General features: G+C 59.8%; 1 protein-coding gene across 1 annotated transcript in view; it reads left to right on the top strand.

Annotated features, from left to right (window-relative positions):
- The window catches only part of LOC133766705 (contactin-4), a 268,926-nt gene that overhangs the window by 119,635 nt on the left and 121,427 nt on the right, over nt 1-27,864 (top strand). Inside the window, exons 6-8 of the mRNA XM_062200335.1 lie at nt 2,097-2,281; nt 18,436-18,572; nt 19,897-20,026. Of these exons, the coding sequence (XP_062056319.1) occupies nt 2,097-2,281; nt 18,436-18,572; nt 19,897-20,026 (452 nt within the window). The remainder of the gene's footprint in view (nt 1-2,096; nt 2,282-18,435; nt 18,573-19,896; nt 20,027-27,864) is intronic.

Here is a 27,864-nt window from a genome sequence, read left to right on the forward strand (position 1 = left end):
GGACATCTGAACGCGCATCTGAAATCAGGTGGTTTGCTTGTACGGATCTCGGTGACCTCCGTCAGCCTCTGCCCCCAGCCCCGTCTATCCATAGCGACGTCCAGGCCCTGGGTGGTCAAGCCTGAGAAAACGTGTGGTCGGGCCCTGCCAAGGCAACCACGGCAGTGCTGCAAACTCGGGAAACGCAGAGCAGGCTGATCATTAAACTGACAATTTGGTATGGCCTGTGCATGCCTTCGCCCTTGGTACAGCCAGGGCCCCCAGCCCTGCCCCCGGTACCCCCATCTGTTTCCTGTGCCCAGATTTGCGGACTGGGCCATGGCACTCATTCCCATCCCATTCAGCTGGGCATCCATTTTCAATCGTTTCGTGCCTTGCCAGCAACCAGGGAGGAAAGGCAGTCCTTGTCCCATTTTATTTTTAGCTCTGGTGGAAGGCTTATTTTGGTTTTCACGAGGTTTCAAGCCACAGCAGCATAAGCTCTTGTGACGTCTTTACTTTGTGCCCCACTATCGAGCGGTGACTTTCTTATGTCCTGGAAACTCACCACCTTAAATAAAATACAACAGCGCTGAAGGACCGAATGCTGTGAGACATTGGGAGTCGAGTTCTAGAACGGTGTGTGACGCCTAGAGGCGCCCTGACCTCTCACCCAGAGGACGAAGGCAGATTGAGGACGGGACAGTGTGGTCATGTTTTCAAAGCACTCATGTGTGTGCACATGTGTATGTGTGTGTGTTTGTGCACACACGTGTGTGAGTGCGTGTGCGTGCATGTGTGTGCGTGTGTGCACGTGTGTATGTGTGTGTGCATGTGTGTGCGCATATGCGTGTGTGTGGAACCAGTGGGGAAAGGTGAAAGCAGGCACCGGGGCAGCCCAGGTGTGTATTTCTAGAGCCTGCAGTGAGGCAGCTTCCCAGGTCCTCTGTAGAGAAGAGACAGACGGCTGCACGGGCTGCACACCGAACGGGGCCGTGAAGAACCCCTCTGCGCACCTTGTAAGTGGCACCAGGGTCACGCGGGGCTCCTGCAGGCCCTGCGGAAGTGCAGGTCTGTCACACCTGGCTGAGGAGGCGAAGCTCCATGACCAGGTCTCCGTCACCACGCGCCCAACCCTGGTTACCCCCAAAGGGATTAAGGGCGCATCTCCTCCAATGTGGAGACTCCCAGAATGTTCTTTGGGTAGAGCCCTTTCTGCATTTTAGTTGGCGTCTGTCTGATGAACTTGACGGTGGAGTTGGCGTCAAGTTTAACTTTTGAACACGGTCTCCGATCTCCCCCGACCGCATTGTGTCTGCTCTCATCTCCTTGTTACTTGGGAGCTTCTCAGAGAAGGGCACCTGCACTGCTGGCGTCTGGGATTTATAAAAACGCCATTTCTGTCATCCAGTGCCGATGGCAGACCTGGGAGAACCAACATCCTGCCTCTGTAGATTGCACGATTTGAGTGGCGACACCTGAGTCTCTGAGCCGGCAGAGGAGGTGGCCTCTGTCACTTCTCTGGTGCCGTGGTGGGGATGCTGGGCCTGTCCCTAGGAGCCTCATGCTGGGCAGTCCCAGGGTACAGACCTATGACACAGAGTGACACAGAGCTCCCAGGGGACCGAAGGCACAAGGTCCTAGTCTGTTCGTGCCTGAGTCCAGGAGCCGACGCCTACTTTTCCCCTGTCAAGTCAGAGGAGCCGTCAGGTCCCCAGGGAGCGACAGACACCTCATCTCCGGGGGAAGAGAGCGGAAGAATTCCCGGCCACATTTCATCAGCCACATGTGTGCATAAACATTTTTATGTTAACATTTATGTATCTGGGGAAAACACGTGAAAATAAGCTTGTGAGCAGATCTTATTTTGATGATGTTGTATGGAGAATACATTCTATTATTTAGGATGAAGACGTCCATGTGACTTTAAGTAAACACTGAGTAATAATACTGCTAGGAATGTGGAGAGGGGGGATCTTAGGAGTAGTGGAGGAGTGAGTAGCGTTTGGGAGGTGCCGCCTACTGCTTCGGAGTTTGGAGGGGTTGCTGGGAGCGTGGGTCCGGCCGGAAGGTGTGGTTCCCTGGAACGTGAGCCCCCTCTGTGTTCTCACTCCCAGTCCCGTACCAACCATCACCTGGCGCAGAGCGGACGGAAAGCCCCTGGCCAGGAAGTCCCGGAGGCACAAGTCCAGCGGGGTCCTTGAAATCCCCAACTTCCAGCAGGAGGACGCTGGGCTGTACGAATGTGTGGCGGAAAATTCCAGAGGGAAGAACGTGGTGCGGGGCCAGCTGACTTTCTACGGTAAGTCTGATTCCTGCCCGCCCCGCCGTACGGCCTCCGGAGCGGGGAACTTGGGCCCACACTTGTCTGGAGGGGCCGTGCCGGGCTCGGCGAGCCGCAGGATTCCCGTTCCCTGCAGGATTCTCGGTGTGGACCCTGAGGGCAGCGGGGCGAGGGGAAGAGATGAGGGTTTGGGCTGGAAGTGGGGGTGAGCACACCTGCCAAGAAGCGCGTTCCCCGCCTACTCCCCAAGCCTGACACTGGAGGCAGTTGGTTGCTCCTGCTCCTGGCCTGTCTCCTGATTTTTGAAAGCCCTGTGCTTCCCTCGGCCGTTGGCTTGGGGCTTGGCTAATGCTCTGTAGTCGCTGCCCTTGGGTGGCAGTTTGATGAGGCAGCACGAGCAATGCAGAACGCGCGCCGTCCAAACTCAGTCCTTGTCGGAGCGCAGGGAGGCAGAGCTCTCCCCCCAAGGACATTTAATGTGCCGCTGTTCCTGTTCCAACCCAGTCAGCGGCACTGACCCACACCTCTCGCACGTGGTCACTGGTCGGCCTCTCCTGGAAACCCGGTTAGGGCATCGATGTGGAGTCCAACGTGGTTCATGTTGGATGAGTGCTTTGAAAGCCGACTGAATTCCGCCAGGCTGGAACGTGCTTGCATCCCTTCTGTCTGAAGTATGGAACGTAAACATGATGGGTTGATAATTAGTCTAGACTGGTTCAGATCCACAGCAGCGCCCACTACGGCGATGAGGATGGTTCTTCTGGGGCAAGCTGCAGCAAAAAGCGTGAGATGTTCTTGTGCCTTGCAGTCAGTGGCGCACCAGAGATCTTGTTTCACAGTGCTTCTCCCAGAGCCGTTGGTGTGGACAGGCGGCCTGAGCGTGGCGTGCAGTTATGTAGGGTGTTTCAGGGCTTGGCTGGGAACCAGGAGGCAGTTTCTGAGGCCATTCTTCTGACACCTGCCCCACGGGGCCTCCCCCTGTGGACGCACACGTGGCCTCTGTGGTGGGAGGGCACACGGCTTCTCGAATGTGCTTCACGTGATAGGAGGCAGGGACACAGTCGCTGGGTCCACTAGTGTCTCTTTGGAATCCTCTTCTAGAACAATCATCTTCTAGAACCCTAGAGGAATAGCCCTACCCTTGCCACATGGCAGCGGGACATCCGGCCATCGCGCTTCCTTGAAACGTGGTCGTTGACATCGCATCTGGCCGGCCGGCGTTAAGACGTCACAGCCGACAAGTGGGAGACAGGAGGCTGGCGGGACGGGGCGGGGCGGGGGGCACCAGGTTGTTCAGTGAGATGCGGGCGCGTGCCTTCCAGCCGGTCAGGGCTCCCTTTTCCTGCCAGTGGAGTAGCTCGGAGCTGTTCTTGACTCCAGCTGTCCTCCTGCAAACGCTCAGGGAACTGGACACCATTTCTCTCTCTTCTGGCTTGAATGGACTTGCCAGTTCCGCGTCAGCTCTCCCTGGACGGCACTGAGTTGCTCACCTAACTGAAGACAGTTCTTTGCATGCTCATGTCCCATAAGTGAAGGAGCGACGCTTGCTGCACCCGGGGGTGGACGGCGCCCTCCCCCCCCCCCAGCCCTGGACCTGGAGTCGGCCCCGGAGAGCGGTGCCTGGCCCCGGCTGTGTGCAGGGCCGGGGCTTGTTCACAAGTCCTGCTCTGGACGTGGAAATCAGGTTGGAGCAGCGCCCCCTCCCCACGGAGTTCTCTTCCTGTGTGCAGGGGACGGAAGCGCCTGCCTCCCCTCGGCTGGCAGCCCCCGCCCTGCCGTGGCTCCTGCCTGCTGCACCCACCTGCGTGCTTCTGGGTTCCCTTAATGATGACGTCGGCAACGCGGATGTCACCTCGCTCCTCCTTATCACAGGAGAGCTGAAGAACAGCCGAGGGCTCGGCTCTCGTGTGTCTTGGTCTCGGTTTTCCCAGCACCAGTGCCTAACACCGGCTGCCCAGATCTCCGAGTTAAATGGATTGTTACCTCCGCACTGGTGAAGGGCCCCAAGTCACTTAGCCGTGAACATCCGGTCATCGGTTCCCTATGGCGTTTGCCTGTGCCATGCTCGGGGAATCTACACCTTGGGCGTGAGTTTAGAAACAGAAATGAGTCTGTTTCTGTCATTGACTCCAGGTGGCCACTGGAGCAACCTCAGCCTGCTCGCCCCTCTCCTGGCTGGACTCGGGGCCGGCCTTGCCTTGTTCCGCTCTAGGCTCCCCACCGTCCTCCCAAGGGCTGCCGGGCGGCCTGCCCACGCTCCCGCCGTCCCTGTACTCAGACAACAGAAGCCCCTGCTCTGGGTCCATGTGTCCACGGCGGCCCTGGCTGCAGGCTGGAGATGGCGGCATGCGCTGATCTCGCCCGGCGAGTGTGAAGAACCATACGCGTTTACCCTGCCCGTCTGCCCGGTTTATTTCTGCCACGACCGGCGTTGAACTGGTGTCGCCAAGTTTTTATCTTCCCTTTCAGCCGTTTTTCAGCAAGAAAAACCTCCTAAAAATAGATCTGATTTTCAGAGGTTCTGAGCTGTGGGTCTGGGTGACTGGAGGTAGACGTTTTACCTAAATGCCTTCATTCCCGTGTGTGTTTGCTTCGACAAGGATGTGTCCATTGTGCACTGGTGGCCAGCACGGTCAGCACCAGGGGCCGCCCTCCAAGCCCCGGCGAGGAGCAGATGACCTGCAGACAGGAAGCTTCCTGTTGTAGGACGAGGCCCCAGGACCATGTGGTCTGGGGACAAGGCACAGGGGAGAGGCAGCGGTCAGCAGAGACCAGTCCGGGAACCACCATCGCAGCGGAATCCCAGAGGCTGCGGCAGGGCCAGGCTTCCAAGGGGAAGAACGCTCCTGACAGGAGAGGCCGAGAGCTGCTGGGTGTGTCTGCGAGCCAGGAAGGCGGCCAGTGTGACCCAGCCCCAGCGAGCAGGGCACGAGGCTGGCCGCACGCGCCAGTGCCTGGAGCCAGGCAGAGCAGGGCTTTGTGCGTCCTGGAAACCACTGGGGATTTCAGACAAGGGGGCAACTCCATGTGACTTGTGCTGTAGAGGAAAAAATAAGATTTACTTGACTGTGTGTCGGTTAGGGGCGGTGGGAGGGGATGCAGAGAGATCTTTCAACCACTGGTTCATTCCCACCAGATGCCCACAGCAGCTGGGGCTGGGCCAGGCCAAAGCCAGCGACCAGGAAATCCCTGCAGGTCTCCCACGTGGGTGGCAGGAGCCCATACTGGCCTGTCACCTGCTGCCTCCCAGAGTGTGCATCAGCCGTAAGCTGCACAGGGCGCTGAGAGCAGCCAGTACCTCAACCAGGCGCTCTGACCCAGATTGTCTTAAAAAAAAGATTTTTTAAAACTATTTGAAAGTCAGAGATAGAAAAAGAAGAGAGAGGGAGACCTCAATCTTCCATCTGCTGGTTCACTCTCCAAATGACCACAACAGCCAGGGCTGGGCCAGTCTGAAGCCAGGAGCCAGGAGCTTCTTCCAGGTCTCCCACATGGGTGCAGGGGTCCAAGCACTTGGGCCATCTTCTGCTGCTTTCCCAGGTGCATTAACAGGGAGCTGGGTCAGACATGGAGGAGCCAGGATTCGAATCAGCACCCATAGGGGATGCTGGCCCTGCAGGCACCTGAGCGTTCCACAGCACAGCACCGGCCCCTGGCCTGGGGGTCAGCCACTGCGCCAGGACACACACCAACTGGTGCTTGGTGGACACCCCTCTGGCTGCTGTGATGCAGGGATGAGGGGGAGCCGGGGCAGAAGCAGGCGGAGTGAGGCCGCCTGGCCAAGCCACCCCATGGGGAGGTGTTGGTGGTGAGGTCACAGGCTGGAAAGTACAGGGACTGGACGTGTTAGCAGTGGGGTGGGGCATCGCCGTAGCCCCAAGTTACAGATGAGGAGACGGAGGAGCCCGAGGTATCCGACGCAGGTCCACCATGGTCAGAAGCTGAGCCAGGGTCCAGATGCTAGGCGGGAGGTTCTGGAAGGTGGGCGCATGTTGGAATTACCTGGGCCATCTCAGAGACTTCGCTTATGGGATCGGGGGGGGAGGGGGGGGGAGGTGGTCCCTTTTCACCGGAGTGGGGAGGTAGAAGAATGCAGCCTGAATTAAGGCCTCCTGGGACAGCTCCTCCTGTCCAGCTGCTGTCTGGAGAGCAGACCCACCCTCACCAGGCAAGAGGCGAGGTGGGAGTCAGGCGGTCAGTGGAGTCCAGTGGAGCCAGAGCTGGACGGGTCTGTTAGGATCAGACCTTTGAGTGCTAGAGATTAAGCCCCTGAGACAGAAAACAAGTTTCTCCACGGTCGCCCGGGCAATGGGCGTCAGAGCTGTGAGCAGGGGTCCCTGGCTGTGTCCCCTCCCCACTAATGCAACATTTTAATGCGGTGAGTGAGGGCGCGGCTCCACCCGTGCCCCGATTCTCTGCCTGCACGTTGCACACTCAGTGTCATAGATGAGGTCACGCGGATGAGCGCTGCCTTTCTCCCTCTGTGCTAAGCTGCTGTCCTGGTTCTTGACCCAAAAGGGCTCTCTTCTCAGGCTCCGCTTCCCCCTCCCCCTCCTGTGCAGGGCCCCTAAGGCTGCACGGGCAGTGGGGGCCCCGTGCGGTAGCGCTGTACCCAGCGCCGGGCCTGTCCAAGGTCATGCATGCCTGTGCACAGCAGCGTATCTCACACGACTCCCGGGGTGTGCAGAGGCCCACCTGGGACCGCGAGATGGCTTACAGGGCGGAGTGGCCGAGACCGCTCGCAGCACACAAGGTCGCTCGCGGCAGAGCAGCGTCTCCCTCATTGTCTGCGACAGAACGAATGCAGAGGCCCTGGTCACAGAGGACTGGGTCAGTGACCTCTGCTTCTCTCCTACGTGGAGATCAGGTTGCAGGGGACGCTGGGTGGACGCAACACAGGAGCGAGGCACCGGTCCCCACCCCACCAGAGACCGTAAGAAAGAGCTGGAAGTGGAAATGTGGTTCTCGCCCTCTGTTGCCACAGATGGAGTTATGCTTCACCCCATCAAGGAACACTGTGCACATGGGGGCCAGCGCTGTGGCACAGCAGGTTAACGTCCTGGCCTGCAGTGCCGGCATCCCATGTGGGGCTCACCTGGGTCCCGGGAAGCCACACCTTCCTTCTGGAACACCTGCCCGCTGGAAGGCGCAGCTAAGAGAAAGATGTGATGACAAATCGGAAGGCCCTGCAGGAAGCTTGGGAAACCTCAGGGGTGAGCCCTGACCACACTGAGGATCTGTCAGTGCCGCTGTCCACAGTGGACGAGGCCCAGGCTGGAGACCAGGGAAGCAGCTCCTTATGTCTGGGGACACACCGGTCCTGCCCTCAGGCTCACTGGGAGCTCATCCCCACGCTCCCTGGGGGCCGCTCACCTGCCCCGGAATTGTGTAGAGTAGCTGTGGAGGCCCGTGGGCCGTCGCTGTAATGGTGATATTTAAGGTTCAGGGTCATCCTGTCCTTTCTCTTAGCTTTTTTAATTTCTTGGGGCAAAAGTCCACGGCTTTCTGTTAGAAATATTCCATTTTGGGGAAAATGGAGAGCCAGATACTCCTGAGAATTGTTTGACCCACTGAGTTCACGTTAGATCTGCCTGCGATATAAATTGTTATTGGCTACGATGCTTGCAGGACCGCGCTGGCTGGAGTGCAGGGCACTGGCTGAGGTCATTTCTGGCAGTTACTGAACACGGGATTGAAATGACGAATCTGTCCCAGGGTCACGCCCCAGCACAGCCGCTTCACCTTCTGTTCTGTTCTGTAGCTCGAGGCCAGACACAGGTGCCTCACACAGCAAATTCTACGAACCTTGAAAGAACACCAAGGCCAGAAATACATGGTTTTGTTTTATTCTACGAATTTTTTGCATTTTATTTTATTTGTGGGATCTACTTTCAAGTATTACCCCCCCAAAAAAAGCATGAAGAAATGCCCCCGAAATCACAGAAGTGAGCCAACCTAATTAGACCTTGCTCTGCGCCAGTATTTAGACGAGTAGTTAAGTGTGTGGCCCCTCGATACTGAGTGGTAAATACCACACCCCCAGATGCGTTTTCTGTAATGCACTGGACCTGAGTGTTTGTTACCCAGAGACTTTGAAGTGGGTGGCCCACAGACACGGAGATGCAGGAACCATTTCCATCAAGCACCGATTTCTGTTTATTTCAGTCCAGGCAAGTGGATGAGAAACTTGACCGGTGGGCTTTTGTCCGTGGGTTTGCAGCTGGCACGTTAGACAAAGGCTGTCTGGTTTTGCAGCTTTCTGCCTGGGTACAATACACCATCCGTCCCTGAGAGTCGCAGATCCGTACCTCTGGAGGAATACGTGTCTATCATTGCCGATCTGGCTTCTGTGAACCAGAGATGGTGCCTGAGGGAGGCTCACAACACCCAGTTAATTGTTGATTTCACCTTGGCCGGCACAAACCAGTAATTACCACCGAGCGTTCTTGTGGGGCACCTCCACCTCCGTGACCCTGCTGCGAGAGACAGAGCGAGCCCTCAGAAGTGTGTCATTAGCTAGCCCTGTGCAAGGTCTTTTCTGAATGTCTCCCGAGGCCCTGCCACCCGTCCCTGCCTCCACGTTCAGAGCGCAGGGCTGCCCTTCATCCGTCTGTGTCTGTGGGAAAGAGCGGTGAGGCAGCCCAGGTGTTCCCGGAAACCTGTGACATGGAAATCTCTGTCTCTGCGTGGGTTTTGATGTTTGCTTTTTGAACTTCAACTTGACATTGCTTCTTAAGTTCAGTTTGCCCTTCCGCTTTTTCCCCTCCCTCCCTTTCACAAGTTCGGCGTGGTGGTTAATATTCCACGCAGATTTCTGTGGCTTTTTTGTTGTTTTCTGTGTGTGTGTGGGCTCTGCAGGGGGTAAATATTATGCAGGTGAATGTGAAATCAGGCCCAGGGCTGCCGTGGGCCCTGCTGGAGCGACCGGGATCCGGCAGGCTGGGCGCTGGGAGGATCTTGCCTTTTGAGCCGGCTTTGCGCTAGGGGCGGGAGGTGCAGAACAAGGGCAGAACCCGTCCTTCCAGGGATGGAGGTCACAGCCGCTCAGCCGAGTTAATGCTTGTTGATGTTGGAACTTTCTCTGAACTTGACCCTTCCGGCCGCCCTCACAGGCAGCGCTGCCCCGGCTCCATCAGTCGAGTGTTTGCGAAATTGTGCTTTGCTCCTTGAAAGACGTGAAATTGCTCAGAGATGGAAACGAGAGGAAAGCAGGATTTCTTCGAGGACCTGGGGACCTCTGCCGGCTGAGTGACTTGTGGAGCTGTGCCAGCTTTGTTGTGGGCAGGGAAGAGCTGGAGGTCGGCCCCGGCACCCGTGCTTCTCCTGCGAAGCCACGTACGGGTGCTGTGAAGCCGTGAGGCGGGGCTAAGCCAGCTGTGGGGCGTGCCGAGGGCTCTCAGCAGCGTCTGCTCATTAAACTCGGGTCAGCAACTCTGATTCCCGGGCTCACGTTGACAGACTGTGCCCCACAGAAACGGCCATGAGCAGATGACATTCCGGAAGGACAGCGGTGCCGTCTCCCGCGTGGCTGGGGGCTAGGGATCCCTACCTGAATGTGTTCACCATCTACTTACTGCAGAAGCTGTGCTCGTGGCAAGAGCGGGTATTTGTGCGGAGTTTTGTTTCTGTGGGACACGGCATCGACATTGCCTTTGTGATTGCTGAGAATAAGGAAAGAAACCAGCGGTGCTGCTTCCGTGGTGTCCTTTGGGTGGGGGCGGTGGGGAGCAGTGGCAGCGTGGGAATCGCATGCTGGCTTGAATTCCTGGAAGGTTCGGCAGACACCGGGACTCACTCATATATCGGCATCTAGGGCCGTACCCCTGCTGACGGTATGCTATGAGTACGGAACCTCTCCATTAGAAACGAGGCCAGCGACAGTCTTCCACAGACATTAGCTGTGCAACGCGGGGTGTGAAGTGCGTTAGCAAAGTGTGTGGGAATGGAACTCCTTTTGTGCACAATGTTTGAGATCCAAGCGTAACTTTTTCATGATACACGTTATTCTGAAGAGGTCTTGTAGCTATGAACAGGCTAAGCCATTCGGACAAAGCAGACGTGGAAATCCAGCAGCTTGGGTGAGAAGTCATTTCTTCCCCGCACTGGCTCTTCAAACACAGGCAGGCACGCCTGGCCGCTTGGCTCCACCTGGCCCCTCAGGGCCCAGGGCTGGCAGGTCAGCAGTTCTGTTCCCGGCAGCTCCATGCTCAGAGCACAAGGCTCTGTCGCTTGTCGGTGCTTTCCCACCAGAGAGAGGGAAGAGACCAGGACGAGTGATTGCCTGGAATGGGCCCTCCCCACGCTCACGCACAAGCAACAGGATGAACCTAGTCAAGCCGTGACTGCTGGCTGCAAGGGAGTCTGGGAAATGCAGCGTTGCTGGGAATACAGCAGCCAGGCCACAGGAGCCAGGGCGATGCTGGGGGCTTTCTCCCCTGAGGGGATGCTCGGAGCTTTCTCCCCTGATGGGATGCTGGGGGCTTTTTCCCCCTGAGGGGATGCTGGGGGCTTTTTCCCCCTGAGGGGATGCTGGGGGCTTTCTCCCCCTGAGGGGATGCTGGGGGCTTTCTCCCCCTGAGGGGATGCTGGGGGCTTTCTCCCCTGAGGGGATGCTGGGGGCTTTCTCCCCTGAGGGGATGCTCGGAGCTTTCTCCCCTGATGGGATGCTGGGGGCTTTCTCCCCCTGAGGGGATGCTGGGGGCTTTTCCCCCCTGAGGGGATGCTCAGGGCTTTCTCACCCTGAGGGGATGCTGGGGGCTTTCTCCCCCTGAGGGGATGCTGGGGGCTTTTTCCCCCTGAGGGGATGCTGGGGGCTTTCTCCCCTGAGGGGATGCTGGGGGCTTTCTCCCCTGAGGGGATGCTGGGGGCTTTCTCCCCTGAGGGGATGCTCGGGGCTTTCTCCCCTGAGGGGGTGCTGGGGGCTTTCTCCCCTGATGGGATGCTCGGGGCTTTCTCCCCTGAGGGGATGCTCGGAGCTTTCTCCCCTGATGGGATGCTGGGGGCTTTCTCCCCTGATGGGATGCTCGGGGCTTTCTCCCCTGAGGGGATGCTCGGGGCTTTATCCCCTGAGGGGATGCTCGGGGCTTTCTCCCCTGAGGGGATGCTGGGGGCTTTCTCCCCTGATGGGATGCTCGGGGCTTTCTCCCCTGAGGGGATGCTCGGGGCTTTCTCCCCTGAGGGGATGCTCGGAGCTTTCTCCCCTGATGGGATGCTGGGGGCTTTCTCCCCTGAGGGGATGCTCGGGGCTTTCTCCCCTGAGGGGATGCTGGGGGCTTTCTCCCCTGATGGGATGCTCGGGGCTTTCTCCCCTGAGGGGATGCTCGGGGCTTTCTCCCCTGAGGGGATGCTGGGGGCTTTCTCCCCTGATGGGATGCTCGGGGCTTTCTCCCCTGAGGGGATGCTCGGGGCTTTCTCCCCTGAGGGGATGCTCGGAGCTTTCTCCCCTGATGGGATGCTGGGGGCTTTCTCCCCTGAGGGGATGCTCGGGGCTTTCTCCCCTGAGGGGATGCTGGGGGCTTTCTCCCCTGATGGGATGCTCGGGGCTTTCTCCCCTGATGGGATGCTGGGGGCTTTCTCCCCTGAGGGGATGCTCGGGGCTTTCTCCCCTGAGGGGATGCTGGGGGCTTTCTCCCCTGATGGGATGCTCGGGGCTTTCTCCCCCTGAGGGGATGCTCGGGGCTTTCTCCCCTGAGGGGGTGCTGGGGGCTTTCTCCCCTGAGGGGGTGCTGGGGGATTTCTCCCCTGAGGGGATGCTGGGGGCTTTCTCCCCTGAGGGGATGCTGGGGGCTTTCTCCCCCTAGGGGATGCTGGGGGCTTTCTCCCCTGATGGGATGCTAGGGGCTTTCTCCCCCTGAGGGGATGCTGGGGGCTTTCTCCCCCGAGGGGATGCTGGGGGCTTTCTCCCCCTGAGGGGATGCTGGGGGCTTTCTCCCCTGATGGGATGCTAGGGGCTTTCTCCCCCTGAGGGGATGCTGGGGGCTTTCTCCCCCGAGGGGATGCTGGGGGCTTTCTCCCCCTGAGGGGGTGCTGGGGGCTTTCTCCCCTGAGGGGATGCTGGGGGCTTTTCCCCCCTGAGGGGATGCTGGGGGCTTTCTCCCCTGAGGGGATGCTGGGGGCTTTCTCCCCCTAGGGGATGCTGGGGGCTTTCTCCCCTGATGGGATGCTAGGGGCTTTCTCCCCCTGAGGGGATGCTGGGGGCTTTCTCCCCCGAGGGGATGCTGGGGGCTTTCTCCCCCTGAGGGGATGCTGGGGGCTTTCTCCCCCTGAGGGGGTGCTGGGGGCTTTCTCCCCTGAGGGGATGCTGGGGGCTTTTCCCCCCTGAGGGGATGCTGGGGGCTTTCTCCCCTGATGGGATGCTGGGTGCTTTCTCCCCCTGAAGGGGTGCTGGGGGCTTTCTCCCCTGAGGGGATGCTGGGGGCTTTTCCCCCCTGAGGGGATGCTCGGAGCTTTCTCCCCCTGATGGGATGCTGGGGGCTTTCTCCCCCTGAGGGGATGCTGGGGGCTTTCTCCCCCTGATGGGATGCTGGGGGCTTTCTCCCCCTGAGGGGATGCTCGGGGCTTTCTCCCCTGAGGGGGTGCTGGGGGCTTTCTCCCCTGATGGGATGCTCGGGGCTTTCTCCCCTGAGGGGATGCTCGGAGCTTTCTCCCCTGAGGGGATGCTCGGGGCTTTCTCCCCTGAGGGGATGCTCTGAGCTTTCTCCCCTGATGGGATGCTGGGGGCTTTCTCCCCTGAGGGGATGCTGGGGGCTTTCTCCCCTGATGGGATGCTCGGGGCTTTCTCCCCTGAGGGGATGCTGGGGGCTTTCTCCCCTGAGGGGATGCTCGGAGCTTTCTCCCCTGATGGGATGCTGGGGGCTTTCTCCCCTGAGGGGATGCTCGGGGCTTTCTCCCCTGAGGGGATGCTGGGGGCTTTCTCCCCTGATGGGATGCTCGGGGCTTTCTCCCCTGAGGGGATGCTCGGGGCTTTCTCCCCTGAGGGGATGCTGGGGGCTTTCTCCCCCTGAGGGGATGCTCGGGGCTTTCTCCCCTGAGGGGATGCTCGGGGCTTTCTCCCCTGAGGGGATGCTGGGGGCTTTCTCCCCTGATGGGATGCTGGGGGCTTTTCCCCCCTGAGGGGATGCTCGGAGCTTTCTCCCCCTGAGGGGATGCTGGGGGCTTTCTCCCCTGAGGGGATGCTGGGGGCTTTCTCCCCTGAGGGGATGCTGGGGGCTTTCTCCCCTGATGGGATGCTGGGGGCTTTCTCCCCTGAGGGGATGCTCGGGGCTTTCTCCCCTGAGGGGATGCTCGGGGCTTTCTCCCCTGATGGGATGCTGGGGGCTTTCTCCCCTGATGGGATGCTCGGGGCTTTCTCCCCTGAGGGGATGCTGGGGGCTTTCTCCCCTGAGGGGATGCTCGGGGCTTTCTCCCCTGAGGGGGTGCTGGGGGCTTTCTCCCCCTGAGGGGATGCTGGGGGCTTTCTCCCCTGAGGGGATGCTGGGGGCTTTCTCCCCCTGATGGGATGCTGGGGGCTTTCTCCCCCTGAGGGGATGCTCGGGGCTTTCTCCCCTGAGGGGGTGCTGGGGGCTTTCTCCCCTGAGGGGGTGCTGGGGGATTTCTCCCCTGAGGGGATGCTGGGGGCTTTCTCCCCTGAGGGGATGCTGGGGGCTTTCTCCCCCTAGGGGATGCTGGGGGCTTTCTCCCCTGATGGGATGCTAGGGGCTTTCTCCCCCTGAGGGGATGCTGGGGGCTTTCTCCCCCGAGGGGATGCTGGGGGCTTTCTCCCCCTGAGGGGATGCTGGGGGCTTTCTCCCCTGATGGGATGCTAGGGGCTTTCTCCCCCTGAGGGGATGCTGGGGGCTTTCTCCCCCGAGGGGATGCTGGGGGCTTTCTCCCCCTGAGGGGGTGCTGGGGGCTTTCTCCCCTGAGGGGATGCTGGGGGCTTTTCCCCCCTGAGGGGATGCTGGGGGCTTTCTCCCCTGAGGGGATGCTGGGGGCTTTCTCCCCCTAGGGGATGCTGGGGGCTTTCTCCCCTGATGGGATGCTAGGGGCTTTCTCCCCCTGAGGGGATGCTGGGGGCTTTCTCCCCCGAGGGGATGCTGGGGGCTTTCTCCCCCCTGATGGGATGCTGGGGGCTTTCTCCCCCTGAGGGGGTGCTGGGGGCTTTCTCCCCTGAGGGGATGCTGGGGGCTTTTCCCCCCTGAGGGGATGCTGGGGGCTTTCTCCCCTGATGGGATGCTGGGGGCTTTCTCCCCTGATGGGATGCTGGGGGCTTTCTCCCCTGAGGGGATGCTGGGGGCTTTTCCCCCCTGAGGGGATGCTCGGAGCTTTCTCGCCCTGATGGGATGCTGGGGGCTTTCTCCACCTGAGGGGATGCTGGGGGCTTTCTCCCCCTGATGGGATGCTGGGGGCTTTCTCCCCCTGAGGGGGTGCTGGGGGCTTTCTCCCCTGAGGGGGTGCTGGGGGCTTTCTCCCCTGATGGGATGCTCGGGGCTTTCTCCCCTGAGGGGATGCTCGGAGCTTTCTCCCCTGATGGGATGCTGGGGGCTTTCTCCCCTGATGGGATGCTCGGGGCTTTCTCCCCTGAGGGGATGCTCGGGGCTTTCTCCCCTGAGGGGATGCTCGGAGCTTTCTCCCCTGATGGGATGCTGGGGGCTTTCTCCCCTGAGGGGATGCTCGGGGCTTTCTCCCCTGAGGGGATGCTGGGGGCTTTCTCCCCTGATGGGATGCTCGGGGCTTTCTCCCCTGAGGGGATGCTGGGGGCTTTCTCCCCTGAGGGGATGCTGGGGGCTTTCTCCCCTGAGGGGATGCTGGGGGCTTTCTCCCCTGAGGGGATGCTCGGGGCTTTCTCCCCTGAGGGGATGCTGGGGGCTTTCTCCCCTGATGGGATGCTCGGGGCTTTCTCTCCTGAGGGGATGCTCGGGGCTTTCTCCCCTGAGGGGATGCTGGGGGCTTTCTCCCCCTGAGGGGATGCTGGGGGCTTTCTCCCCTGAGGGGATGCTCGGGGCTTTCTCCCCTGAGGGGATGCTGGGGGCTTTCTCCCCTGATGGGATGCTGGGGGCTTTTCCCCCCTGAGGGGATGCTCGGAGCTTTCTCCCCCTGAGGGGGTGCTGGGGGCTTTCTCCCCTGAGGGGATGCTGGGGGCTTTCTCCCCTGAGGGGATGCTGGGGGCTTTCTCCCCTGATGGGATGCTGGGGGCTTTCTCCCCTGAGGGGATGCTCGGGGCTTTCTCCCCTGAGGGGATGCTCGGGGCTTTCTCCCCTGATGGGATGCTGGGGGCTTTCTCCCCTGATGGGATGCTCGGGGCTTTCTCCCCTGAGGGGATGCTGGGGGCTTTCTCCCCTGAGGGGATGCTCGGGGCTTTCTCCCCTGAGGGGGTGCTGGGGGCTTTCTCCCCCTGAGGGGATGCTGGGGGCTTTCTCCCCCTGATGGGATGCTGGGGGCTTTCTCCCCCTGAGGGGATGCTGGGGGCTTTTCCCCCCTGAGGGGATGCTCGGAGCTTTCTCCCCCTGAGGGGATGCTGGGGGCTTTTCCCCCCTGAGGGGATGCTGGGGGCTTTTCCCCCCTGAGGGGATGCTCGGAGCTTTCTCCCCCTGAGGGGATGCTGGGGGCTTTTTCCCCCTGAGGGGATGCTGGGGGCTTTCTCCCCTGATGGGATGCTGGGGGCTTTCTCCCCTGAGGGGATGCTGGGGGCTTTCTCCCCCTGAGGGGATGCTGGGGGCTTTCTCCCCCTGAGGGGATGCTGGGGGCTTTTTCCCCCTGAGGGGATGCTCGGGGCTTTCTCCCCTGAGGGGATGCTGGGGGCTTTCTCCCCCTGAGGGGATGCTGGGGGCTTTTCCCCCCTGAGGGGATGCTCGGAGCTTTCTCCCCTGATGGGATGCTGGGGGCTTTTTCCCCCTGAGGGGATGCTCGGGGCTTTCTCCCCTGAGGGGATGCTGGGGGCTTTCTCCCCCTGAGGGGATGCTGGGGGCTTTCTCCCCTGAGGGGATGCTCGGAGCTTTCTCCCCTGATGGGATGCTGGGGGCTTTTTCCCCCTGAGGGGATGCTGGGGGCTTTCTCCCCTGAGGGGATGCTGGGGGCTTTCTCCCCCTGAGGGGATGCTGGGGGCTTTCTCCCCTGAGGGGATGCTGGGGGCTTTCTCCCCTGAGGGGATGCTGGGGGCTTTCTCCCCCTAGGGGATGCTGGGGGCTTTCTCCCCTGATGGGATGCTAGGGGCTTTCTCCCCCTGAGGGGATGCTGGGGGCTTTCTCCCCCGAGGGGATGCTGGGGGCTTTCTCACCCTGAGGGTATGCTGGGGGCTTTCTCCCCCGAGGGGATGCTGGGGGCTTTCTCCCCCTGAGGGGGTGCTGGGGGCTTTCTCCCCTGAGGGGATGCTGGGGGCTTTTCCCCCCTGAGGGGATGCTGGGGGCTTTCTCCCCTGAGGGGATGCTGGGGGCTTTCTCCCCCTAGGGGATGCTGGGGGCTTTCTCCCCTGATGGGATGCTAGGGGCTTTCTCCCCCTGAGGGGATGCTGGGGGCTTTCTCCCCCGAGGGGATGCTGGGGGCTTTCTCCCCCTGAGGGGATGCTGGGGGCTTTCTCCCCCTGACGGGTGCTGGGGGCTTTCTCCCCTGAGGGGATGCTGGGGGCTTTTCCCCCCTGAGGGGATGCTGGGGGCTTTCTCCCCTGATGGGATGCTGGGGGCTTTCTCCCCCTGAGGGGGTGCTGGGGGCTTTCTCCCTGAGGGGATGCTGGGGGCTTTTCCCCCCTGAGGGGATGCTCGGAGCTTTCTCCCCCTGAGGGGATGCTGGGGGCTTTCTCCCCCTGAGGGGATGCTGGGGGCTTTTCCCCCCTGAGGGGATGCTCGGAGCTTTCTCCCCTGATGGGATGCTGGGGGCTTTTTCCCCCTGAGGGGATGCTGGGGGCTTTCTCCCCTGAGGGGATGCTGGAGGCTTTCTCCCCCTGAGGGGATGCTGGGGGCTTTCTCCCCTGAGGGGATGCTGGGGGCTTTCTCCCCTGAGGGGATGCTGGGGGCTTTCTCCCCCTGAGGGGATGCTGGGGGCTTTCTCCCCTGAGGGGATGCTGGGGGCTTTCTCCCCCTGATGGGATGCTGGGGGCTTTCTCCCCCTGAGGGGATGCTCGGGGCTTTCTCCCCTGAGGGGGTGCTGGGGGCTTTCTCCCCTGAGGGGGTGCTGGGGGCTTTCTCCCCTGAGGGGATGCTGGGGGCTTTCTCCCCTGAGGGGATGCTGGGGGCTTTCTCCCCCTAGGGGATGCTGGGGGCTTTCTCCCCTGATGGGATGCTAGGGGCTTTCTCCCCCTGAGGGGATGCTGGGGGCTTTCTCCCCCGAGGGGATGCTGGGGGCTTTCTCCCCCTGAGGGGATGCTGGGGGCTTTCTCCCCTGATGGGATGCTAGGGGCTTTCTCCCCCTGAGGGGATGCTGGGGGCTTTCTCCCCCGAGGGGATGCTGGGGGCTTTCTCCCCCTGAGGGGGTGCTGGGGGCTTTCTCCCCTGAGGGGATGCTGGGGGCTTTTCCCCCCTGAGGGGATGCTGGGGGCTTTCTCCCCTGAGGGGATGCTGGGGGCTTTCTCCCCCTAGGGGATGCTGGGGGCTTTCTCCCCTGATGGGATGCTAGGGGCTTTCTCCCCCTGAGGGGATGCTGGGGGCTTTCTCCCCCGAGGGGATGCTGGGGGCTTTCTCCCCCTGAGGGGATGCTGGGGGCTTTCTCCCCCTGAGGGGGTGCTGGGGGCTTTCTCCCCTGAGGGGATGCTGGGGGCTTTTCCCCCCTGAGGGGATGCTGGGGGCTTTCTCCCCTGATGGGATGCTGGGGGCTTTCTCCCCCTGAGGGGGTGCTGGGGGCTTTCTCCCCTGAGGGGATGCTGGGGGCTTTCTCCCCTGAGGGGATGCTGGGGGCTTTCTCCCCTGAGTGGATGCTGGGGGCTTTCTCCCCTGAGGGGATAATCAACAGTGCTTTTCAAGGGAGAGGGTCAGAGACTTGGCACGTAGATAATAGCATTTTTTCCATTCTGGCTCTGGTATTAGAAAACCAGCAACACTGACCCCCAGAAACCCGGTGTTCTAGCAGGGGACCCTCTCCCGACGTTGTTCTTTGTATAACGTCTCGAGAAGGAATTTTATGGAGAGCCCTTCACTTGCATGTGATAAAAATAGATTGAGTGTGCACTGAACACCCGCTCTCCTTTGCTTTTTCAACTGCTCTAGCTCAACCCAACTGGATTCAGAAAATAAATGATATCCACGTGGCCATGGAAGAGAGTGTCTTTTGGGAATGTAGGGCGAACGGCAGGCCCAAGCCTACGTACCGGTGGCTCAAAAACGGCGAAGCGCTGCTGACGCGGGTAAGCGAGTGGACGGCTGTCGCATCCTCCCTCCTGGGTAATGCAGCCCCATTGCTGTGGAGTGGGACACGGGTGAGCTGTTTGGAAAGTGGCACACCCCTGAAGGTCAGTGCGAGGGCGAATAGTGGACGTGCAGCAGCTGACGGTGGACAGCATCCCTCACCCGGTCCCCGGCCCCGTGCTGTGCAGCTCTGTATTGTAGCCTTGGTGCTCACATGTGGACGTCCACGGTTTACCGCAGAGTTCGCCGGAGGCCTGCAGTATGGACTCTGGCACATGCTAGGATCTTGTGTGGAGAAGGGTCTCGGTCCCACCCAGCAAGGTCTGTGCAGGTGCGGCAGGACCCTGGGGAGTCCTTAGAGAGCAGGGGCAGGGAGAAGCACCCAGAATGAGGCGCAGTTTAATTCCTCCTGAGCCGTCCCTGCCTCTCAGCCCCTGCTGGCCCACACATCTCTCCTCTGTGGAAGCCAAACTCGGACACATCGCTAAGAGCGAGGCTGGCCTTTTGCTCCCTGTGCACCACGTAGGGGACCCCGATGCCCAGACCCGCTCAGGTCCCATGAAGCATCCTCGCAGCCACGTCAGAGGCCCACGCCCAACAGAAAACCAGCGCGTCCTTCTCTGCTGCCGTGTTTCCCGTGGCCGGCTTGTGGAGGAGCAGGATTCGTTCCCACACCTGGGGAAATTGATATGCAAATTCTGCATCCTCAGGGTGGCAACTAGGAAAGGCCTCCCGTGGTGCAGGCTGCAACTGGGCTCCCTTCCGGGCGGCTGCCAGCAGATGGTCCTTGGCTTAAATCACACCGTCGACAGCAGTAAAGTCAGGGAACGTTAAATTATTAATACTTACATTTTTGTAGCAAACCTCCACTGATATTAATTATTTGCCTCCGAGAAGAATACAATCCTATTAACCTTCAAAGTGTCATCTGCCCGTCATTTGGCTGTCTTAATGCCTCTAAATGATAAAGTTGCCGCATCTCCACCCGTGCCCACAGTTAGCACAAAGCCTTGGAGTACAAAAGCGTTTTCAATTTCAAGTTCATCTGTTTAGAGGAGGTGTTAAGTAGCTTCACTATTAAGTCAGTGAGAGCGCAAGAGAATCCTACAATTTAAATTCCGTTTCCTAACTCGTGTCCTGGTCTTCGCGTTTAGCATCTGACCCGCAGCAAGTGCAGCTGACAGATAAATAGCTCGCACATGGAAATGGGGTGCAGGATGCTCTCTGCCGCCCGTGGAGCCCCCTCGCTAGAGTGTGGAGCGGATGTGCCGCGGGTCGTGGTCGTGGAAGGTCACTGCTTCTCTGCCCGCTCTTCTCGCACAGGACAGGATTCAGATCGAGCAGGGGACGCTCAACATCACCGTGGTGAACCTGTCGGACGCGGGCATGTACCAGTGTGTGGCAGAGAATGAACACGGGGCTGCCTTCTCCAGCGCGGAGCTCAGGGTCATAGGTGAGTCCTTCCCCGGCCAGGCGACGTCTGAAGGTGACACACGGCTGTGATGCTAGGCCACAGTGTTCGCGCCGAGAGAAGGGCAAGGCGGTCCCCAGGCCCAGGATGCTGTTGGAGAAGCGAGTCCTGCGGCCCCCACACCATGTGTGCACACATCCCAGAGCAGCCCCACCCAAGCTTGCAGAGGGGGACCCAGCTCCCCTGGGGCTCACGCTCCCCCCTCCAGAGACCGCACTCCCACACTGAACAGAGTTCCCCACATGCTCTGGAGTCTGCTTTGGTGCAGACGCTGCCGTGGGGGTGGCTGGGGCAGTGGGCCTCGCTCTCCCACATCCAGTCCCCAGACTGAACTGGGGGTCTGTCCTCCGGCCACACCCTTTGCCAGGCCCCCTACCCTCTGCTCTTAGCCAGGTGGACCTTGCCCCCTGGAGTCCCCATGTGCCCCCCATCTGGCCTTCCTGCACAGACCCTGGCACACACTGCCTCCCCCTGCAGGCCCCCCCCCCCCCGGCACACACTGCCTTCCGCTGCAGGCCCCTCCTGGCACACACTGCCTTCCCCTGCAGGCCCCCCTGGAACACACTGCCTCCCCCTGCAGGCCCCCCCCCCCGGCACACACTGCCTCCCCCTGCAGGCCCCTCCTGGCACACACTGCCTCCCCTTGCAGGCCCCTCCCGGCACACACTGCCTCCCCCTGCAGCCCCCCCCCCCCCCGGCACACACTGCCTTCCCCTGCAGGCCCCCCCCCCCGGCACACACTGCCTCCCCCAGCAGGCCCCTCCCGGCACACACTGCCTCCCCCTGCAGCCCCCCCCCCCCCGGCACACACTACCTTCCCCTGCAGGCCCCCTCCCTGGGCAGTTCAGCAGCTCCTCCCAGCACTGGACCACCCCCTCCTGTTACCCATGCCCCTGCAGTTGCCCACCTCTGCTTCCCGTCAGACACCGGGTTGTGTTTTACGTCATTTCCCCGGGACCACTCCCTGGTGCCCAGGTCCCTAACTGGCTCCGCTCATCATCGTGCCCTCAGGACTGTGTGCAGGGGAGGCGCACGTCGCAGGCACACAGCACTGAACACACTGAACCGTGAGGGTGTTTAGTGGGTGAAGGAGTGGAGAGATTTTTTGTAAAGTTGGTTCGTGAGTGAAGTACGTAACTGACAGCGAAGTGTGCATGCATGGATGACCGTGGACAGTCTGAAAGGCAAGGCCACCAGGTCGCAAGCGTCCCCTGGGGAAATGATATGCTATTTTGTCTGTTAGGAGAACAGAGCAAGCGTCGGTTTGTCTGGGCCTCCTGTGAGCATCAGCTTTTGGAAGCCTGAGCAGACACAGCTCCCCCTGTGGTGGGGAGTGAGAGCTGCGGTCTCCCCCAGCCCACAGCCTTGCTCCCCGGTACAGGTCAGTGCTGATTGTCGATCCCTTGAGTGGAGCTCACCAGGGTCAGGCAGAAGGAGTTTCCTTCAAGCCAGTCCCCTGTTCACCTGCACATCAGCCAGCTGGAGGAGGAGCCAAACACGTGGGCGTGGCTGAGTGAAATGGATCCACTGCCCTTTGCCCCAAAGAGCCAGTGCTTGCTGGTTTGCAAGTTTGAGGACCCTTGCATAATTTTAAAAGATTTTATGGATTCCTGTAAAAAAGTAAGCAAATTGGATAGTGACTGTGAAGAAGTGAGCAAAGCCATTAAATGATTGTTATCTGGAGCAGCTGCCTATAGCTGAAAATAATCGTATAAATAGTTTCTGATATGGGTAGATTTTATAAATGGAAATGTAGATGCATGACAGTTCTTTGAAAAGTTTGTGAATAGAGAATTAAGAAGTCATTGTATTTTGGTGTGAAAACAAACTGGAGTCCGTGCATGGTTTTCCACAGCTGCGTGTCCCATGCGCTTGGCGAGGCCCTTCAGAGATGTGGGATCAGGGTAGTCTCAGGGATAGATGTAGACGTAGACATACAGACCCAGGGACACACAGATACAGGTAGAGATAGCAGCGTACAGAGACAGATTTACATATACACAGGGAGATACAGAGAAGCGGTATAAGTGTAGCTGTAGGGACAGAGATAGGGAGATAGAATAACACAGAGATGCAGGCACAGGAAGAGAGATGCAAAAAGAAGTGCAGGTGTGGAGGTGTAGAAATACAGAGATGGGGTAGACCTGCAGGTACAGATATACAGGTGTGGAGACGGAGACATAGGTCCTACAGATGTGCAGCTGTGGACACAGGTGTGGAGATAGGAATGGGGATGGAGACATAGGTCCTACAGATGTGCAGGTGTGGACACAGGTGTGGAGATAGGAATGGGGATGGAGACATAGGTCCTACAGATGTGCAGGTGTGGACACAGGTGTGGAGATAGGAATGGGGATGGAGACATAGGTCCTACAGATGTGCAGGTGTGGACACAGGTGTGGAGATAGTAATGGGGATGGAGACATAGGTCCTACAGATGTGCAGCTGTGGACACAGGTGTGGAGATAGGAATGGGGATGGAGACATAGGTCCTACAGATGTGCAGGTGTGGACAGAGGTGTGGAGAGGTAGGTAGCGACCTAACTCCAGGTACAGATGTGCAGGTGTGGACAGAGGTGTGAAGATAGGAATGGGGATGGAGTCATAACTCCTACAGATGTGCAGGTGTGGACAGAGGTGTGGAGAGGTAGGTAGAGACCTAACTCCAGGTACAGATGTGCAGGTGTGGACAGAGATGTGGAGATAGGAATGGGGATGGAGGCCTAACTCCAGGCACAGATGTGCCCTGTCACTCGGGCAGACAGAACACCCGGCAGCCCTATTCCAGGCTGCGGTGAGAGCTCTGACCTCTAGAGCACCCACCACTCTACGCTGGGCATTCAGCCTCAGGGTTTCTGATCTGCGGGCTCTCGGCTGAGAAGCTAAGATGGAAACCTAGAGAAGGGCCGGTCTTGAAGATTCTTGATTAACCAACTTCGATTTCTGAAAACTCCACGAGTGTGAGCTGAAGGGCGGTGTTGAGTGGCCGGGGCCCTGGGCTCCCTCCTCAGTGGGTGAGAGAGGAAACACCGGCTGTGTTAAACACACGGGCGTTGCCACTGGTGGATGCAGGACAGCTGTCCCTTGACTGTCCCGAGCCTCTGTTCCTGGTGGGACAGTGTCGCTCTGACTCTGGGGTGATTGGCTGTGTCAGAATCGTGATGAGGTTAAAGACAACAAAGAAAAACAAAGTGGAGGTGAGGTACTTCTGTGTAAGTCCATCTCCAGCTATTGATCAAGAGTGAGGCTCCCGGGGCTGGAGCGGGCACTGCCGCTGATGCTGACCATGGCCCTGAGTTGGGAACAAGAGGCAGTGAGGACGCACGTATGGAGTAGGCTCCACCTCCGCGTGGTTCTGTGTGTCCTGCCTGGGCGTAATGTGCATGTACCGTATTTATATTTAATGTGCATGTACCGTGTTTATATTTAATGTGCATGTACCGTGTTTATATTTAATGTGCATGTACCGTGTTTATATTTAATGTGCATGTACCGTGTTTATATTTAATGGACTGAAACTGCTGAATAATGAACCCAGGTGCTGGGGAATTTACTCCCTGAATAGACAGTGCTATGGAGAGATTTTCACTGTGAGATCAGAGTATTAGAAGGTGTGTCCAAGACAGATGCCCTTGGCTGTGACCACCCTGTCACCGGTGCCTGTCTCGTTCCCAAGGCGACTCCCCCTGGACTTCTCAGGGGCGGGTTTCTCCATGAGACATGCAGTTCCCTGGGTGGAGACCCCACCCCTCCCTCCCCCACTCCTGGCGTGTGCTGAGATGGCAGAGAATAGAGTTGTGATCATTGGGAGTCTTGTGTCTTCTCCAGGTGGCATAAAAAGTGAGGGTAGCCAAGAAAATCAGGCATTTTATTGGTTAAAAAAAAGAACTTGTTCCAGTGTTCCTTTCTGCTCGTGTCCGGCATTTGCGCCTGCTCAGTCCGATTGTCTCATTGGGAGTGGCAGTGGCTGGCCAGACCGCCAGCCTTGAGGATGGCTGTGGTGCTTTACCCAGGATGCACAGGTACGGTCATGGAGCCGGCACATCCGAGGTCCCCCGAGCAGAGCCCGAGGCAAGGTTCAGGAGGAGAACTCTCCAGGGAAAACCTGCAACAGGAAGGGAGGGCCCGGCAGGTTCACCGGGAGACACCCAGCCTCGGGCCAGTCCAGCAGGGCCATTTCAGGGGCAGGAATTGTCCTGCAGAGTTACCCCCACTGTGAGACAAGGAGGCTGGCCTTGCAAAGCCCTGCCCGCTTGGCCCTGCCCTGCCCCTCCGTGAAGGTGGCCACAGTAAGAGGTGGGGTGGAATCTGCCCAAGCCCACTTGCCAGGAAGGGGGCAGTGCAGGGGGAGGAATGGCCAACAGCAGTGGCAGCCGGGGCCAGAGGGCAGGATCTGGGTGACAGGACCCCCGGCTCTGCCCAGAGGAGATCCCACTGGGCTGCTGTGTGGACGGCCTGTGGTCCTGCAGGACCCGCGAGGACACCCAGCGACCAGGATTCCGGAGACCATGCAGCGCAGGCTGCAAAAATTAACCGGTTCATTTTGTACTGATCCAGATGATTGGCTCCCAAATGAGAAAAACATTAGGGCTAAACTGGAAGTTATTTCACAGGGCCCTCCACGAGCGCTCATCTGTGTCTCAGTCCAACTCCTCAGCTGAGCCGGGGCACAAACACGAGACGCCGAGTGTGGTCAGCGTCCAGTGAGAGGACGCATGGCTGTCTCATCCAGGCACGGCCACCCGGCGGACGCTCTCCTTAGCTCCCCTTGAAGACTTAGGGCTGCCCTCGAACTGAGCTGTAGCCTGCCTATCCCAGGAGGAGGTCGGTGTGGCTCCCTCACTGGGGAAACCAACAGGCATCAGCAGAGAGAGCCGTGTGCAAACCGGAGAGCGTCTGCAGCGCCCGAAGACGTTTCGCTCGGTTGCTGGCCAGTGTCTGTGGCTCAATCAGTAATGCAGCTAGCGCAGAATCAGCAGCCGGTTCCGTTTCTGGGGCTCTCGGGTTTTGTAAAGATTATCATGATCTGAAGAACTTGCTAATGTTCGGATGCCGTGGCTGGTGTCAGCTAACCCGGTTGCTGGGCCTGGCGCCCACGCCTTAACCCTTCAGGCTCCCGGGAGTGACGGCAGTGCTGAGCGAGTTGGCGTCTACGCCTCACCTGATCAGACCAGAAGGGCACCAGGGTCCCCGAGTGCTGAGTCACGCTTGGCCATGTGTCGCCATCACCTGCAGGAGCGGAGCCCTGGGGTCTCCCGGGCAGGATGTCAGGGGTGGGGCCTGAGCACCTGCGTTTCCAGTGGGGTCCCGGGTGGTGCTGCCCCTGTGGCCCAGGAACCCACTTGGAGAATCTGTGCGAGCACAGGAGTGGGTTCTGCAGAGGCTCTGTCTTCAGAAGCCCAACATGGTCTCCTAGCGGAATCTCCTCGCATCACAAATCCTCCCCGGGAGGCGTGGCTGAGGCCTGCATTTCCCCCACTCGAACACAGGCACACAAGAGGCGGCGCCGGGTACCGTGCGGTGTGGCCTGGCTGGCTTCAGGCCAACTGGGCAGAGGTTGAAAATGGAGGGATAACAGCAGAACCAGTCCTCACGTTGGTTCAGAGGGGTAGAGTCCAGGGCAGCCGGACCCTCACGGAGGACCGAGCCCTGCCCTGCACCGGTCCAGGTCCGCTCCTCTGGACCACGCCCGACATGTCCTTTGCTGAAGAGGCCACCGGTCAGCTCCCCTTGCGGGAGCAAAGCTGTGGTCCTCTGCACTGAATAGTGTCTTTTTTTTTTTTTTTTTTTTTTTTTGGACAGGCAGAGTGGACAGTGAGAGAGAGACAGAGAGAAAGGTCTTCCTTTTGCCGTTGGTTCACCCTCCAATGGCCACCGCGGTTGGCATGCTGCAGGCGGCGCACCGTGCTGATCCGATGGCAGGAGCCAGGTGCTTCTCCTGGTCTCCCATGGGGTGCAGGGCCCAAGCACTTGGGCCATCCTCCACTGCCTTCCCGGGCCACAGCAGAGAGCTGGCCTGGAAGAGGGGCAACCGGGACAGGATCGGTGCCCCGACCGGGACTAGAACCCGGTGTGCCGGCGCCGCAGGTGGAGGATTAGCCTAGTGAGCCGCGGCGCCGGCCCCTGAATAGTGTCTTCTATCAGGCGGGGGCGATCGTCCTCCCGCGCGCGACCCCCCTGTCGTGGCGTCCACAAGTCCAGTGCCATTTTGCCCCGTCCATTTCCACTGTGGTTTAAATGCGTTTATTCCTATCTTTTATCTCACGGCTCTGTGATTCAGTGGATGAATAAACCGAGAAGTAAGCCCACCCCCTACCTGGCCGTGTTTCGGGGGCCTAGCCCAGGGAGATTGGACTCGCTGTTCGAGAAGCTTCCGTGGTGGGAGGGACTGAAGCTGTGATGCAGGAGAGACACAGCCCGAGTAACACACAGGCCAGGGGCCCTCGTGAGCTCCAGGGCACTGCAGCTGCGTGGGGAGCCACCCGCACCTGCGCACTCGGGAAAACGCACGTCAATCATGCACTCAAGCCCCCTCCCCAACACAGTCTGAGGCCACCTGGAGAAGACTCCAGCTCCAGACCCCTCCCCAGAGAGGGGAAGACAAGAGTGGAAAGGTGTTTCCAGTATTGGAACCTGCGGTGTGTGGGGGGTGGGGGGCACCACCCCAGGGAGTGGTCTGCCTTGTGCCTCAGCCCAGGTGCGCCCTGGCCCAGGCGGCAGGTGCAGCCCGAAGGCCGGCTGGGCACACACACAGCCACCCTGGCTCTGTCCAGCGTCCAGGCTGCGGCGGCACAGACGCTATGGGGCGTTCAGCACCACAGCTGCCCGGAGCACAGAGGGGCGCGGCCAGGGGCCCCCAGCCTCTGAGTGGCCGGCTGGATGGAAGCATGCCAGAGGCCAGGAGAGCCGCCTGCGTGTTCCGATGTGGGCTTCCTGGCTGAAGAGCCCAGGGCTGCGCAGAAGCAGGAGAGATGAGCAGCACATGGGGCCCCGGAGACCAAGCTCGGAGCGCAGCCCCCAGTCCCCAGGGTCCGCATTGCGTTGAAGGGAGCAGAGTGGCGGGGCCATGCGTGAGCACAGGGGGCCGTCCGCGGAGAGGGAGGCAAGCAGACGCTGGGGCTCCCAGAGCAGAGGGCAGTGCAGGGGGTGGGGAAGCCCCGGGCTTGTGGGCGCTGCGGGGGTCCCAGAGGAGCAGACAGGGATGGGAAGGAGAGAAGTGAACAGGGTGAAGATTCCCAAGGCTCAGGACGCTGAGGGAGCTCGGGGACGCGAGCTATGGTGCTGCACTCGCCAAGGCAGGAGCGAGGAGTCCTGTCCGGAGTGACTCCCGGGCCAGCGAGCGCTGAGGGAGATCACTGCTGGGTTTGCTTCATGGAGACCCCGGTGAGGGACCTCCAGGTCCAGACGAAAACGCAGGGACAATGTGCAAATGTGAGAGACCTCCGGGTCAAGTGACAACATAATGTGCAAATGTGAAGCGCTCAGGGCAGGTAAATATGTAAAAAGATGGAATCCGCTGTGATTGTAACGTGGGTTCAGAAATAGACATAGACATTTTACCACAAAAGCACAGTACTAACCACGATGGGTGTTTCATATAGGAAGAGTTAATTACGTAATTACTAAGATAAAGTAGAAGACGGCATGTAAGGGGTAAAGGTTTCCTGTCGGCTGAAGCTGCTGTGAGGGTCACAGATGTCTACAGACTGTGCACACAGAAATCAGGTGGCAGTGAGGACGCCGCTAAAAGGGCAAACCCAGGAAACACAGAAATCATAAAGACGCACAGGGCGACTAAGAAACCCTGCAGGACACAGGGC

Source organism: Lepus europaeus, chromosome 9 (genome assembly GCF_033115175.1).
Source record: "Lepus europaeus isolate LE1 chromosome 9, mLepTim1.pri, whole genome shotgun sequence".
NCBI lineage: Eukaryota > Metazoa > Chordata > Mammalia > Lagomorpha > Leporidae > Lepus > Lepus europaeus.